General features: G+C 42.3%; 1 protein-coding gene across 1 annotated transcript; it reads right to left on the minus strand.

Moving 5' to 3' along the window:
* Nucleotides 1-1,344: 1,344 nt before the first annotated feature.
* LOC149090841 (uncharacterized) lies at nt 1,345-12,504 on the minus strand. The gene is made up of 3 exons (XM_089263611.1): nt 12,360-12,504; nt 11,983-12,315; nt 1,345-1,457 (listed from the first exon to the last, which is right to left on the minus strand). The coding sequence occupies exons 1-3, from the start codon at nt 12,502-12,504 to the stop codon at nt 1,345-1,347; spliced, it is 591 nt and encodes a 196-aa protein (XP_089119737.1).
* Nucleotides 12,505-17,191: the final 4,687 nt, after the last annotated feature.

Consider the following 17,191-nt stretch of genomic DNA (forward strand, 5'->3'; position numbering starts at 1 on the left):
AAGAAGACTCTAGTCGAGACTGCTCGACTAGGAAATACCCTGAACCCTCCAAGCTGATATTCTTATCATTCTGCATTTCTTTTATGCACGCACACATACATTTACATGCATCCACCCTCACGCGCCCGCGCTCTGCTAACTGCGCAGTAAGCAGCGACTGCGCTTGGGCTGCGCTGCAGTGTGGACAATAGTATTAGAATTTACTTGGTGAATAACTTCTTTTGTAAACATACGAACTTAATGAAACTTTCAGGGCGTAATTATATGGTCAAAATGTGTGTACATTCCAAAGCACAAGTCTCTAGTACTTGAATAACGTTTTTTACAAATTGGGGGCGAAGGGGGCGTGGTATCCAAAATCTGTTGATTACAAAATGTTTGTATTCATCATATATATATACACAGTAAATCTGAAGTCTCTACATCTAATAGTACTCCGATGAGGCTCACAAAACAAAATCAATTTTTCGATTATTCTTGATAAAAAAGTTATCGGATGAGTTATCGAAAAAATAAAGCAAACTCGTACTGCGTATGGTATACACGAGTATGCACACGAAATTTCAGCTCTCAAGCTTTTATATCTTCTGAGATCTCGGCGTTCATACGGACAGACGGACGGACGGATGGACGGACGGACGGACGGACGGACGGACAGACGGACAGGGCTATATCGACTCAGCTCATCGTGCTGATCAAGAATATATATACTTTGTGGGGTCTGCGATGATTCCTTCTGCCTGTTACATACTTTTACACAAAAACATTATACCCTGATTTCCCATTTTCAATGGGTTCAGGGTATAATAAGATGAGTGAAAATTATTTTGTAGTTCAGTGATTTATCGTCCAATTGTGCAAAGTCTTGCTATTGTGCATTTGTAGATAAAAAGTAGCATTCATATGTGTGTTTCGTTAGATATAACTTTTGATCCCTCAAAGGTATTTGGAATGTTTAAATTCGAAGTTGTATGTTAATCTTTGCTAAATCCAATAATAAGAAGTAAGAAAACTCTAATCGAGACTGCTCGACTAGGAGATACCCTGAACCCTCCAATCCGATATTCTACTCACTCTACACTTTTAGTTAGGAACACATACATACACACGCACGTATAAGAACGCGCTTTGCTAACTGTGCAGTAAGCAGCGACTGCGTTTGGTCGTAAAGTTCTTGGTATAGACAAAAATACAAAACGTATGAGCAAGCGCAGCAGCAAGGAGGGTTTTACGATGCAAGAAAGGCAAGTAATTAGGGTGGTCTCAAATATAAGAATGTAGGTTTCAATGCAAGTTAAACAAATTAATTTGATTGGATTTGGCCCTATTGAATGGCGCAGTCTTTCAAGAGACAGGTAGTGCGAACATCTCTTTGATCTCGTCCAGGAATTGTAGGTTTAAATTACAGCCTGTAATGCGACGCATTATCCACTTCTCAGAAAGTATGTTGTCCTCATCTATAAGAATTATAATACCGATAGAGATACTGCATTATGGTTTGGTTTACTAAGAGCGCACGTTGAGCTCATTGAAGTAATCTGTACCAGTTATCAAACGCCTGTGGTCCAAAAATTTCAGCTGTTCTCTTCTATATTGTGTTCAGGCAATGCTCGCAGGTGTCAAACCACCCAAGTCGCTTGGCTCTGATGATAGTGGGGTGAGCAGGCGCGAGTTGAGAATGGCTTCAACTTTCGATGTGATTGTGGCCAAAATGTGCAGCGGGCTCTTTAAGTGCCGCCTCCCAGAGGCCGCCAAAGTATGGTGCTCTAGGTGAGATGAAACGAAGGTTTATGAGTTCATTTGTGTATGAATTGTCATTTGTTGACTTTCTTGTTTGAAGAAGTAGTTCCGTAGATTATTTAATTGATTGCTTGCTCTAATGAAATTCATGGCGTTGCCGCAAAATATATCCACAGACAATCCTCGTCGTGAAATCACGCGCCTCATCGCGGCTAAGGAAGCATCCGTTGAGACGACAGATACTATGTCGATATGCACAGCCTTGGTGTCGAGGCATACGAATATGGCAATGTACGCCTTACGAGAAGCCTTGCCCTGAATGTGAAGGTAAACGTTGACTGGTCAACAGAAGTCAACTCTACGAGACGAATAAGTGCAACAATGTCATGCTAGTTCTGCACATGAAGAAACTGTAGTGACGAATAAAGTCATCTTTACTGGGAAGTTGGATTGGATGTTTCTGAGCCTCTGGTGCATCCTGAGGTCAAGTGTTATGACCTCAGAATGTGGTTCGTGACGTTTGTCCTTTAGCCAAGCGTTTGGGCTCTACTTCAGGTACGCCGTCAACATAAAACAGATTGATTCGCTCAATTCCATGAGTTCAGGTCGGCGGGATTTAATTGAGTTTCTCCAATGACAGTCCGGTGTGGCTTCTTGTATGTCAGAAACACGGTTTCCAACAAAAGTTGATAGTGTCGCAGAATGCTGTATTCAGTTAAGAATTATTGACCAGTCGCTCTACAGATCGGTTTTTTGTGTCAATGTGATAATCCCCTTGATTTTCACGTAGAGTTGGGCCAGCAGCTGGGAAGCAGGGAGTTCCAATTTGGAAGCGATAAATTAAGAGTTGGTGCTACTTCGCACTTTTACTCGATTAGGCGAACTTGCACATTGTCGTCCTCTGCAACTGTGCGTGTGTAGATGCCGCATCTGCACGTATGAAAGTGTCACAAAATCCATGCAACTGCAACTCCTTGGTGTTCGGCTGTCATCCATGATGTATTTATAGCTTGTGATCCCAATTTGTTATTTTGCATGTGTAGATCAGCTAAATATGCCATACTCCGTGTGACGAAGTATAGTGACTTGTTTCATAGGTTCATAGGTCCGTAGTGGCTTATCTGCTGAATCTATCCAAAGAATGTATTGAAACTTGCGGTCACGGTAGTTCATCAATACTTGCCTGAACATTTCCACAAAATCTGCATTGAGTGCATATTTTAAGTTCGAAAGCTCAGCAGAATCGTATATAAATGCGTTTGAATAGTCCAACCATTAACAAATCATTGAGTGATCGCTGCGATGATGTCCGATTTGAGGCATCGAAGACAACTCTGAGCTTCGTTGAAGTGCTATTTGGCTTAAAGACGTACTTATGTGGTATATACCAAACTCATGTGATTTAGATCTCGATATTCGCGTAGAAATTCTGTATATGCTGCCTTTAACTAAAGATTGCGATTTAAGCGCCGTTCCAGTGACTCGAATCTCAAGCTTGGCTGACTCGTATGAAGATCCTACACGTCTTGGGTCATCCTGAATGGTAGCCGAACAATAATTCTACCATCTGCTTGCGGGCGTACAGGTGGAGCAAACATTTGCTGTGTGAACTTGTCGATTGGTTTGCTTATATCTTCAAAATGCCAGAGTCTTTCCAAATTGTTACTGACTGACTCCACCCGGGAGAGCGAACATTGACAATGATGAGAAATTTTCCAAGAACACTAATGTTGGATTGTCGTAGCGTTGATTCAAATGATCAATTGCCTTTCGGTAGTTTTCAGGTGTCATCGAAAATGCATTTACCGTTTCTAGTCCTGCTCTCTTTAAGCAGCTGATCAGTTGATAAAACTTCTCGATGTCTGACAAGCTGTTTGTTGATCCACCATTTGATTGAATAACGCACTAAAATTCTTGTAGTCCCATCAAACGGAGGTAGCGGAAGTCTGGGCAGCTTGGCAGACGATAAAAACGTACACTCATATGCCGCAGCGAATGTTGATTCGTGTATCTCGTGAGTTGCTCTGTAATGCAAACATTTATTTCCACATACAGCTCCTCCAGTCGGTATGTCCTATATCGGTCGGACATTCCTCAAATCAAATTCATCAAATTCTCTGTCAGAGTTAAACCCAAATTACCCAAAATATTTATTAGTACGACGAAAAATGCAAGTGACAAATTTCACTGAACTGAGCATTTTATTTTATGTGCAGAATATAAGCGCGACGACGAATGCAAGAGACGAGTTCCACTCAACTGAGAGCGTATAACATCGAGCGAGAAGAAGAGCAATGCATACGATGAATTTCACTCAGTTTTTTGTTGCCTTTATGCTATGCATCGCAGTTGGTGAGAGAGCGTTAAATGAAACAACTCCACATTTGCCGAATTCAAGATTGAAACTGAACTCTTTATTGCTTAAAATCCTAGTTCTTATAAACCTAACAAAGACTTAAAACTACTTCCAGTCACTGGAAGGATGCATTTTCTCTTACAGACAAGTGCACAGATGTTTACTCAAGTGTCCCTTTTTTAGATCGCTGGGCCCAGGCTCACGTTACATTTACATATTGGTCGCTGCAACTAACGGGTGACATATTTTTTACTTTGTGTCGGATAACGCGCAGGTTATCGAGTATTGTCTCTATTTTTATACCCTGAACCCATTGAAAATGGGAAATCAGGGTATAATGGTTTTGTTAAAAGTATGTAACAGGCAGAAGGAAGCGTGGTAGACCCCACAAAGTATATATATTCTTGATCAGGGCGACAAGCTGAGTCGATTTGGCCCTGTCCGTCTGTCTGTCCGTCCGTATGTATGAACGCGTCGATTTCAGAAGATATAAGAGCTAGAGACTTCAACTTTTTTTAAAAATGTCCGTATATATCACGCGCATATCGAGTTTATCACTAAAAAACGATAACTCATTCCGATACTTTTTTATCGATAAAAAACCTTATCGAAGATCACTTAAAAAATTATATCTCCTACACCTTTCAAGCTAGAGTCTCCAAATTTAAAACGTATATTAAGATGTATTTTATACAATTTCGGTTTTTGTTAAAATTTACCCCCACCCCTAAATCCACCCCCTCACCCTCATCTTTGTAGAAGTCGTATATCAAATACTACTTGTGCTTCGGTATACACATACATTTTAACATTATGATTACGTTCTTAAAGTTTCATTACGATCGTACGTCTAGAAATTAAATTATTTAACAAATAAGTTCTCATTATATTGCCAACACTGCAGCGCAACCCAAGCGCAATCGCCTGTATATGTGAGTGTGTGTGTATGCGTGTGTTTGTTTGTATGCGTGTGTGTGCGTGTGTTTGTTTGTATGCGTGTGTGTGTGTTTGCTAATTATTATTGAAATATCAGTTGCTTGTAGGGTTCAGGGGATCTCGTAGTCGAGCAGTCTCGACTAGAGCTTTCTTTCTTGTTATTATTATGTATGTTCATGTTTGAACAATGCTTGAGACCTCAAATTTGGTATATGTGTATAGTCGGGCTGACCGCCAAAGACCAAAAAGCTTCCAAGGACATATGTACGCCCAAAGGGGTAGTGGCAAGCCGCCAAAGGCTTATATCTCCTTGAGTAGAAGAGCTAGAAGCTAGAAGTAACCTCCTCGTTGACCCAAAAATAAATTTTACGCTACTTTAGAGGCGTGGCACATCTACAAATACCCTGTGACTTTCACATTTTTTTAGTGTAAGCATTCAAGTTTTGCAGTTAGGGTACTGTTAAGGCATGAAAATACGAAGATCCCGAAGATGCCTCCGACGTACTCAACAACGAGCAGGTAGTGCCATGGAAACAGATAAGGGTCACACGGTACGGACTCCTTAAATAGACAGATGAACACCAACCCTTACAACCCCAGAGCCAGATTATGTATGAGACGAGCTCTGAGCCTTACACACTCAGCAATAGACACACTACATATAAGGGTTGAAAATATGCATGAGTCTGGGTATATAAACCTGGGCTCAGAAAAATAAAGATCAATACGAAACTAAATACCATCATAGTCAAGTGTATTCGTTCATGGTCCTTCGAGCCGGAGGAAGTATTTTAATACTTCGATGCAGTCTACAAGGAAAAGTGTTTGTGTTTAGTACAAAGTGAAGTTCTAAATAATTGCAGATTTGCGCATTGGCTTACCAACCCAAGCTGTGAGTCGAGGCACAGCAAGATCAACCTAGTGATCGAATCAAAAAAACCTCCAACGGGAAAAGCCAATGGATCTAAAATAAACAATCAACCATCAATATTTAAAGAAAAATAATTGATGGCATACTGGCAGAAATCAGGACCAAAGTTGCCGATCGCGCCATAGACATAGACAAACTTTATAGCTGGGAAACGAGACCGGAAACATCAAAGCAAGAGATATTTTTATTCGGCTGGTCAAGCCAAATGGTGAAGTTGGTCAACCTTGTGGACAAAACAGTTCAAAGAGTATGGCTGCACATTAAAGAGGCTCAGTCCAACATTGAATTCAGCAACCAGGAGGATGCTCTAGACAGCAAAGAAACGCTAGAGTTCCTCTGGAATAAAGTCCAGTCAACGCTTACCGATTTGGAGGTTAAATATGATAAGCGTGTCCATGAAATCGATGGCATAGACGCACTGGAATTCAAAGTGTACACAGTGTCTAAAAGGCTGGAAAGAAAAATAAGTGCACTGCAAAACATAAAAGAAGACACTCACACTAACAGTGACGAGGTCACCGCTGATGAGATGCCAGCATCTCAGGCAGCTTTGGATGCAATTGTGTTCAAAAAGTGGGATTTCCGCCGGCAAGCCCACACATGGGAAGAAATATAACTGAATCTACAGAACAAGAAAATAAAGTTCAAGAAGTAACAACAAAAACAAAGCTGGGTGAAGACAAGAGACCAATAAAGAAGATCTGGGCTCCACCAACTCCGATATTGGATTCGGAGGGCATAGAAGATGAGGACGAGAATGGAATTTCTGCCACAACTTCGACATCGACGTTGAGTATCGCTCAAGATACATCAACAGATATCCAATTGGAAGTTCGACCAATGGATGATATTTCCACAGTTGGCCGACGGAAGAGCAAACTTCTGCGGAGACTGGATGTGCAGCTGAAGACAACAGCGACAGTACCGACTCAAACTCCAAACTCTCCAGTGACTCAAACTCTCCAATCACCACAGCAGCGCTACCAACTATGGAGACTAAAACTGCACGTACAATTACATCGGAAAGGGAGTCAATTGGAAGTAGCAGCAGCATATTAAAGGAAACAACTATAACCACTACAAGCGAATCAATAGCTGTTCTAAAGCATCAGGATCAAAAGAAGGACATCTTCATCATCATTTGGAGGCTTTGGCTTCGGCAACAATGAAACGATTGACAACTTCCTCAACTGACCTACAAGCCGCGGAAGTTCTTCAAAGAGGCTTAACTTCACGTGGCACACTCAGTTTATCTGGATGTCACCCTTTCTGGGCCCCGCAGAATGTTCAGACACGAACATAAGGATTTGAACCATGCTCATTTGTATTTGTCCTGTATATTACTGTAGAACATGGGCGACAGACGCAAATGGCAAGGCTGTGTTGTAGGTATGTGGCAACTCAACGAATGTACTTTCGGTTGTTAAGTCATTCAATTTGTTCAGACGTGGCCGATATGATAACTTATAGCTCTACAGTTGCTATCTGGCTCACAGCACGCAGCTTAGGGAATACACAACGGTGCTGGACGAAAGATGCTAGGGATCGGAAGGCCACTATAGCAAGAGATTTTAACTCATAGGCGTTAGAATGGGGTAGCCACACAACAAATGCCAGAGGCCGTATCATATTGGAGATCTTCGAAACACTAGATGTTGCACTGCTAAACATTGGCCATGAGTTCACCTTCAGTCGGGCTGGATACGGATATGTAATTGAGATTACTTTTGTCGCTTCATCCCTCTTTCGGGAAGCAACATGGAGTCACTGCGATAGCTATACGGGCAGCGATCATACGGCACTTCTGTTCACAATAGGTGAGCCACCAGCCAAGGCGTCAACCTAGTGGAGAAAATCGTATCGGCTGGATATTTTTGATCCCGCTACCTTTTCAGAGGCTTTTCAGTCTTTGGGCACAATTGGTAATGCTGAGGCCAGAGCATGCTAAATGGTAGCTTAAATACAGAGTGCCTGCAATAGGAGCATGTAACGTCGCAAACAGTTCACGCATCTGTACAAATAGGTGACACTCGACGCAAATGCATCCAGGCAAGTAGAAGCAACGGGCTCGCGGTAGGTCTACATTTTTGAGAAACAATTACCAAACAGCAAGAAAATAGTTGAAGAAGGCCATTCGGGCAAGTAAAAGGAAATGCTTCGTAGAGTTTTGTGACTCAGCCGAATATGACCCTTGGGGCAGGGCATATAAGATAGTAGCTAAACGACTATACACAGGTAGACAGGTACAGCCTACGGATCGCCTGGAAACGCTCTTTCCAGAACGATTAAGATCCATTCATGGCCCTTTGTCCGAGGCTGCTGATCAGAGCTGAAGGAGCACTCAAAGTTTTTTAGTTACAGACGAAGAAGTTTACGTAGCATTCAGAGGTCTTAGAACTAACACAACTTCAGGGTCGGACGGGATCCCAAATCGTGCGCTCAAGCTAGACCTCGCTTTGCACCCTAGTACGTTTGCCGAATTATACAACGAATGCTTAATTCAGTAGACGTTTCCAACTAAATGGAAAACCCAGAATCTGATATTGCTACCCAAGGCTGGCAAACCGCCAGAAGAGCCATCGTCGTATAGACCAATCTGTCTCTTAGACACTATGGGAAAGATGTTTGAGAAACTCATTTGCTCTAGACTTCCATTGCTAGCGCCGGAGGCCTGTCACCTAATCAATTTGGTTTCCGGAAGGTCGGGTCAACAACTGATGCAGTAGAAAAAGTTGTTGGCTTGGCAACTTCCGCCATCCAAGGCAGCAGATGGAGGCACGGAAAGAAGCAATACTGCATCATCACGACTCTGGATGTAAGGAATGCCTTCACCACAGCTAGTTGGGATATGGTACTGGATATCCCTATATATCTAAAAGAGATAATAAAGAAAGATAATAAAATTCAGAGGAAAATTATTGGTATACAACACGAGTGAGGGTCTCCAAACTCATACAGTGTCAGCTGGAGTCCCCCAAGGTTCAGTGCTGGGGCCTTCGCATACGAAGTTGGTTGACAGGAGCTGGGCTCGAGCTAGCGGCACACAAAACAGAAGTCGTTTTAGTCAATAGTCGCAAAAGAGTGGAAACTGCCAATAAAGATCGGCAGCGTCACCGTTGCATCAAAGAGGGCGATATAATATATTGGCGTCATGATAGGCACAAGATTAACATTCCGCGAGCACTTAGAATATGTGCATAAAAAGGCAGCTGATTCTTGCAGAGCTCTCTCAAGAATTACGCTTAACACGCGGGGACCTAAACAACAACGACGTTTTCTTCTAAAGAGCGTCATTAGGTCCATCATTCTCTATCCTAGCTACAGCCTATACCTTTACCTATAAATTGAGCGCAATTAGAGTCTGTTGCGCGTTCCGAACAGTCTCAGGCGACACGGTGCTCGCCATAGCCGGCATGTTGCCTCTGGAGGACTTAGTCGCTGAAGCCGTGGAACGGAATGTACACGAGCCTATACGACGCAACGAGATCAGAGCGAACAGCATTGCACGATGGCAAAGAAGGTGGAATATCTCCACTATAGGGCGGTGGACGCATACTATCATCCCTTGAGCCATGGGTAAACCGCAAATACAGCGAGACTATTTTTTATCTTTCGCAGATTCTTTCGTGACATGGATGCTTTCGAAGCTACTTGAAGCGCTTTGGCCAATATGAAACCGACAAATACTCTTGGTGCGGACGAAGTCTGGTAGAGGACGCCTTATTCGAATGCGGACGCTTCCTTGAGAAGAGGCGTAAGTCTGTAAGAAGCAGTGGGCAGTTGCATTAGTGCAGACAATATGGTCAACGTAATGCTGGAATCGGAGGCAGTTTGGAAACTTATAAGCACCTTCGCGGCCACAATTATGATGGAGCTTCGCAGAATCTAGAGAAGACGAGCTGTCCCAGGCTAAAGGAGTGCAAAGTGCTTGGGAAGCAATGCTTTACGGCCGTCCCGCAAGCATCGTGCGTGACCCTTAGCCGCAGAAACACATATTGTATTATAAAGGTATAGTTGTTATTAAACGAATACAAAAAAAAAAAAAAAAAAAAAAAAAAAAAAAAAAAACAAGTAAGAAAACCCAAGTCGAAAGCGCTTGACTAGATTCTACCCTAAGCCAAACTAATAAAATCGCTCATTTAGTATATACATCAATTTCGATGTATATAAAAATATAAGAGAAATAGAAAAAACCCGAGACTTTGTAAAGTAATAAAATTCATAGCTGGGGCAGACTCAGTCTGCCTAGGGCACTTCTCAAGAAAATTTATTTTCAATTCGAGTCTTTTTTTTCACTTCACTTGTAACAATCTTCTTAAATTTTCAACTAAAACTTTTTTTTTTATATTTGTTAAAGCCATACAAGGTTTTTCAATAACCCCTTTGTGAGCTTATTATCTGTTCATTCAGCCCATTAGGGCGCGCCGGCAACTTACGTTGCTGTCGCAATTTACAAATATTTACAATTACAAATATTTACAACGCAATACAATAATAACACAATGATGGCAGCTATATGTCAACTCATATTGACCGTCATCCGGGGCGATCGTAGAATCAGGTCCCTTGGTTGTCCCCTTTTAAGCCTCCTAGGAGTTCTGTTTCTTATGAGTAGGGACACGATATCGAATGCAAAGTATCGATCATGTACTCATAAGAAGCATCAAAAGAAAAGCATCGTACTTATAAAAATATCAAATCAAAAGCATCGATGTTGCAAGGTATCGGATGAAATGTTTATTAAATCTAGGATATCTTTCATGTTTTTTTTTTAATAAAAAGTTACAAGTAAATTTTCAATATTACATAGTACAATGAAGTTATGTTAAGTTATATATTCCATTCCTCCTCTGCACAATTGCCTAAAAAAATAAGTTTGTCAAGCCTTTTGGGTGACAATCGGCTGCGAGTTTTGGTTATGGTACTTCCAGCTTTGGAGAAATGGCGCTCAGAGGGCACGGACGTCGCGGGAATTCCCAAATATTTTTGAGCTAAGTTGTATAGTTTGGGATAAACTACTTTCATATCAGCCCATTGTTTTAAAGGGTCGATGGAAAGTGGTAAAACATGGGTAGATAGGTAGCGACCTACTTCGTCATCGTTTATTGTAGATCTTGTTTTTTTGGTCTGCTTCCCTGCATGCGTCCACTTCTTATAATCACTCCTCTGGTGAAATACTGCCAAACACTGCTGTGGCTTGGTGGCATCTTTTTAATCATTGTTCAAATTATTAATTACAAAATTCCATTTTAACTTATTGTTACTATCATTAACTTTAACTTATTGCTACTAACCTTAATTTTACTTGCTTAAATTGTGCGATGTGCGGCGATGCCGCCGGCTACAGGCGTCGATCTTCCTTCTTAGCAGATCGACGACATCTTTTGTCAGCACCGTGCTGGTCGGGCGAACCGTCCGATTCCATGGGATGAGGGGGAGCATCTCTCGCTGCGTCATCTCTTCGTCGCCCGACCTTCGAGAACGTCGTCTAACTCACCTCTGGCTCTGGTGGGGCCGACGAATCGTATACATGGTCCTGTACTGCACCTCCGTCATCATCAGCATGTCCTCCAATGCCGCCGAGACGCTCACCGTGGTGTCGTGGACCGAGTGAAAAAACTAGACCACCTGCGACTGAGTTCTGATGCTGCCGTGACGGATGCTGCGCAGCCAAATCTCGTCTATCTTTCGAGCGACGCGTCCGTGGCCGGTCCCGGCCGGACGGATCCTCTCCCCTCCTCTATATCGTACTTCGTCGGCGTCCTGTCGATTTCTCCGTCCTCTGAGTGCAAAGGTTTGAGCTGGGAGAAATTGGCCACTCTCCTTTTCCGTTCGTCCGCTCGGGCGTGCCGGACCACGTTCGGCGAGAAGAAGTGGATGAGTTTGTAGGGGCCGTCGAATTTTGGCGCTTGTTTCGCCGCAAAGCCCTCCGCCGCACTGGGCAACTGGTACTGCCGCAGCAGGGCCATTGACCCCAGTGCAGGCCTCTATTCGCGACGGCGCAAGTTGTAATACCTGCTTTGGCCCTTTGACGCCTTCTGCAGATTGCTGCGGACCACTTCGAAGACTTCTCTCTGTCGTTGATGGATCGACTTTCCTCGTTGCTGAGCCGGCGTGACCTCGTCGTAGAGTGCGGACGGGAGGCGAAACGCAGGTGTGAATCCGGTGGAGTCCGCGACACTGGAATCGATGGCCAGCGATATTTCAGGCAACAGCTCGTCCCACGAGCCAAAGCCAAAGGACACCAAATGTCCTTCGATGTACTGGGCCATCAAAGTCTTCACGGTGCGGCTCATCCTCTCGGTGGGATTTCCCTGCGGGGAGTACGGGGCCGTGAACTGCAACTTCACCCCTAGGGATTCCATGAACGAATTAAACCCTCTGCTTGAAAATTGCGCGCCATTATCGCGAGCATCTTGGGCACCCCGAACCGGCCCAAGATGTGCTCTCTGAATGCCACCTGCAGCAGAGCGGTGGTGGCCCTCCTCAGCGTCACCATTTCCACCCATTTGGCGAAGGCATCATGGAACACCAGCAACATTGTGTTTGCACGCTTCGAGCGAGGTAGGGGACCCACGAAGTCCGCACACAAAACCGCCTTGGCTCTGCTACCTGCCTGGTAAGCGTCTGTCCTGCCGGCTGTTGTTGCTCGCTCTTGAGCTCCTGGCATACCTCGCAACGCCTCACGTATCTGGCCGCATCCCGAAATATCCCTGGCCAGAAGTATCTCTGCGCCAGTCTCATCGCCGTCTTCCTCACGACCTGGTGCCCTGCCGTGGGAGCGTCGTGGCACTCCTGCAGCACTCTACTCCTCTGATGGGCGGGGACTTTTTCGTCCGCTCGATGACCCAGATTACGTTATAGCTGTCCTCCTCAACGTAATCCTTGACAGACCCCATAAAGTATATATATTCTTGATCAGCACGACGAGCTGAGTTAACATAGCCCTGTCCGTCTGTCCGTCCGTCCGTTTGTCCGTATGAACGCCGAGATCTCAGAAGATATGAGAGCTAGAGAGCTGAAATTTTGTGTGCATATTCGTGTATACCATACGCAGTACGAGTTTGCTTTATTTTTTCGATAACTCATCCGGTAACTTTTTTATCGAAAATAATTGAAAATTTGATTTTGTTTTTTGAGCCTCATCGGAGTACTATTAGACGTGGAGACTTCAGATTTACTGTGTATATACATATGATGAATACAAACATTTTGTAATCAACAGATTTTGGATACCACGCCCCCTTCGCCCCCAATTTCTAAAAAACGTATTTCAAGTACTAGAGACTTGTGCTTTGGAATGTACACACATTGGCCATATAATTACGCCCTAAAAATTTCATTAAGATTGTATGTTTACAAAAGAAGTTATTCACCAAGTAAATTCTCATTCTATTGCCCACACTGCAGCGCAGCCCAAGCGCAGTCGCTGCTTACTGCGCTCGGATGCATGTGTATTTATGTGTGCGCGCATAGAAGTAGTGCAGAATGATAAGAATATCAGCTTGGAGGGTTCAGGGTATCTCCTAGTCGAGCAGTCTCGACTAGAGTCTTCTTACTTGTTTTTCTTTCCAGCCTTTTAGACACTGTGTACACTTTGACTTCCAGTGCGTCTATGCCATCGATTTCATGGACACGCTTATCATATTTAACCTCTAAATCGGTAAGCGTTGACTGGACTTTATTCCAGAGGAACTCTAGCGTTTCTTTGCTGTCTATAGCATCCTCCTGGTTGCTGAGCTCAATGTTGGCCTGCAGTTCTTCAATGTGCAGCCATACTCTTTGAACTCTTTTGTCCAAAAGGTTAAACAACTTCACCATTGGGCTCGACCAACCGAATAAAAACATCTCATGCTTTGATGTTTCCGGTCTCGTTTCCCAGCTATAAAGTTGGTCTGTGTCTATGGCGTGATCGATAACTTTGGTCCTGATTTCTGCCATTATGCCATCAAATATTTCTCGTTATATATTGATGGTTGACGACACAGTTGTTTGTTTATTGTAGATCCATTGGCTTTCCCCGTTGGAGGTTTTTTTGATTCGATCACTAGGTTGATCTTGCTGTGCCTCGACTCACAGCTTGGGTTGGTAAGCCAATGCACAAATCTACAATTATTTAGAACTTCACTTTGTACTAAACACAAACACTTTTCTTTGTGGACTGCATCGAAGTATTAAAATACTTCCTCCGGTTCGAAGGACCATGAACGAATACACTTGACTATGATAGTGTTTAGTTTCGTATTGATCTTTATTCTTCTGAGCCCGGGTTTATATACCCAGACTCATGCATAATTTCAACCCTTAAATCTAATGTATCTATTGCTGAGTGTGTAAGGCTCTGCATTGGGCTATTACATATTCTTATCTTATTGCTGAGTGTGTAAGACTCCGCGTTAGTCTATTAGCTATTCTTATCCTATCGCTGAGTTTGTAAGGCTCAGCGCTCGTCTTCTTCGTAATCTGACTCTGGGGCTGCAAGGGTTGGTCTTCATTTGTATATTTATGCAGTCCGTACATGTGACCCTTATCTTTTCACAGCGCACTACCTGGTAGTCGCTGAGTGTGTCGGAGGCATATATACGATCATCGTATATTCATATGCTCATGCCTGAACACCTCGTATTTGTCTGACTTTTAAGATAATAAATGTGTTCCGTTTAGGTGCCCAAATTTGTCCATGCATTTATAAACGTAAATAAAGTGACGGCGTCTCCCATTATTAAAGGTCAGCTGTGCCCTGCGAAACGTCTGATTGGCGTAATGTTTTGTTGTTTTTGTCTCTGTTTTCGTCGTTTATTCTTTTATTAATTAATCATTTTTATACCCTGAACCCATTGAAAATGGGAAATCAGGGTATAATGGTTTTGTTGAAATGTATGTAACAGGCAGAAGGAGGCGTGGCAGACCCCACAAAGTATATATATTCTTGATCAGCACGACGAGCTGAGTCGATTTGGCCCTGTCCGTCTGTCTGTCCGTCCGTCCGTCCGTCCGTCTGTCCGTATGTATGAACGCGTCGATCTCAGAAGATATAAGAGCTAGAGACCTCAACTTTTTTTTAAAATGTCCGTATATATCGCGCGCATATCGAGTTTATCACTAAAAAACGATAACTCATTCCGATACTTTTTTATCGATAAAAAACCTTATCGAAGATCACTTAAAACATTATATCTTCTACATCTTTCAAGCTAGAGTCTCCAAATTTAAAATGTATATAAAGATGTATTTTATACAATTTCGGTTTTTGTTAAAATTTACCCCCCACCCCTAAATCCACCCCCTCACCTTCATCTTTGTAGAAGTCGTATATCAAATACTAGAGACTTGAGCTTCGGTATACACATACATTTATACATCATGATTACGTTCTGAAAGTTTCATTACGATCGTACGTCTAGAAATTAAATTATTCCACAAATGAGTTCTCATAATATCGCCAACACTGCAGCGCAACCCAAGCTCAATGTATATGCGTGTGTGTGTGTGCGTGTGTATGTGCGAATTATTATTGAAATATCAGTTCCTTGTAGGGTTCAGGGGATCTCGTAGTCGAGCAGTCTCGACTAGAGCTTTCTTACTTGTTTTTATTTGATTTGGTTGATTGAATTTCGTAGACAATTTTTATAGGTGTGCTTTTACGCGCCTATATATTTTTGATTTTTGGTGCACAACAAATGGAGCAAATACAGAAAAACTAAAGACACTGATAGAATTTGTACACATTTAAATTAAAACAAGTAAGAAAGCTCTAGTCGAGACAGCTCGACTACGAGATCCCCTGAACCCTACAAGCAGCTGATATTTCAATAATAATTAGCAAACACACACACACACACACATACAAACAAACACACGCACACACACGCATACAAACAAACACACGCATATACACACACTCACATATACAGGCGATTGCGCTTGGGTTGCGCTGCAGTGTTGGCAATATGACAACTTATTTGTTGAATAATTTAATTTCTAGACGTACGATCGTAATGAAACTTTCAGAACGTAATCATAATGTTAAAATGTATGTGTATACCGAATCACAAGTCTCTAGTATTTATATACGACTTTTACAAAGATGAGGGTGAGGGGGTGGATTTAGGGGTGGGGGGTAAATTTTAACAAAAACCGAAATTGTATAAAATATATCTTTATATACATTTTAAATTTGGAGACTCTAGCTTGAAAGATGTAGGAGATATAATTTTTTAAGTGATCTTCGATAAGGTTTTTTATCGATAAAAAAGTATCGGAATGAGTTATCGTTTTTTAGTGATAAACTCGATATGTGCGTGATATATACGGACATTTTAAAAAAAAGTTGAAGTCTCTAGCTCTTATATCTTCTGAGATCGACGCGTTCATACATACGGACAGACGGACGGACGGACAGGGCCGAATCGACTCAGCTTGTCGCCCTGATCAAGAATATATATACTTTGTGGGGTCTGCCACGCCTCCTTCTGCCTGTTACATACTTTTAACAAAACCATTATACCCTGATTTCCCATTTTCAATGGGTCCAGGGTATAAAGAGCGGACCTGGGTGATTTGTCAAAGCGTATTTCGTTCATTTGTAAAAGATTCGCAATTCTTTGGCAAAAACACAATCGTACAAAATTCTCTGTAATGCAATATCAAAATGTTTGGCTAAAAGAAAAGGACAACAACAAGCAATTTCATTGCGCTGTGTACAACGATCAATACCCAAAGCAACTGTTCATCGAGTCAAAGAAAGTTACCTTGCACAAAAAAAAAAAAAAAATAAAATTATTGAACAGTACATTCCAATTATTATTAGAAGAGTAAATGTATGTAAATATAATCATAGAACTTGATAATTTTAGTTTTTCTTACTATTTGCTTCATTTATTTTTAATAAATCACCTGTTTTGTTCTAATGTTATATTAGAAAAAAAATGTTTGTTGAGGTTACGTATTGGTGTAGGGTGTTGGTGGGCTATACGACTTATTTAGGCATGCTATATTACTTATTATATTTTTATAGAATTTTGGAAAAAATGTCATCATTTTATCTCCACTAGAAGTACTTTTGGCCGCTCTCCCCATACAAGCGCAACCACTGTGCGTTGCATCAGTGAGTCTATTTCAGTTGTGACATTGCAAATTCGAACAGAGGGGTGGCGTCATGGTAGAAGGCGCGGCGCTCGATCGCGAGGTCTCGGGTTCAAACCCAGGCCGTGTCGTAGTTCTTTCTT

This window comes from Drosophila navojoa, chromosome X (assembly GCF_054131105.1).
Source record: "Drosophila navojoa isolate 15081-1374.11 chromosome X, UAZ_NAV_1.0, whole genome shotgun sequence".
NCBI classification, from domain to species: Eukaryota; Metazoa; Arthropoda; class Insecta; order Diptera; family Drosophilidae; genus Drosophila; species Drosophila navojoa.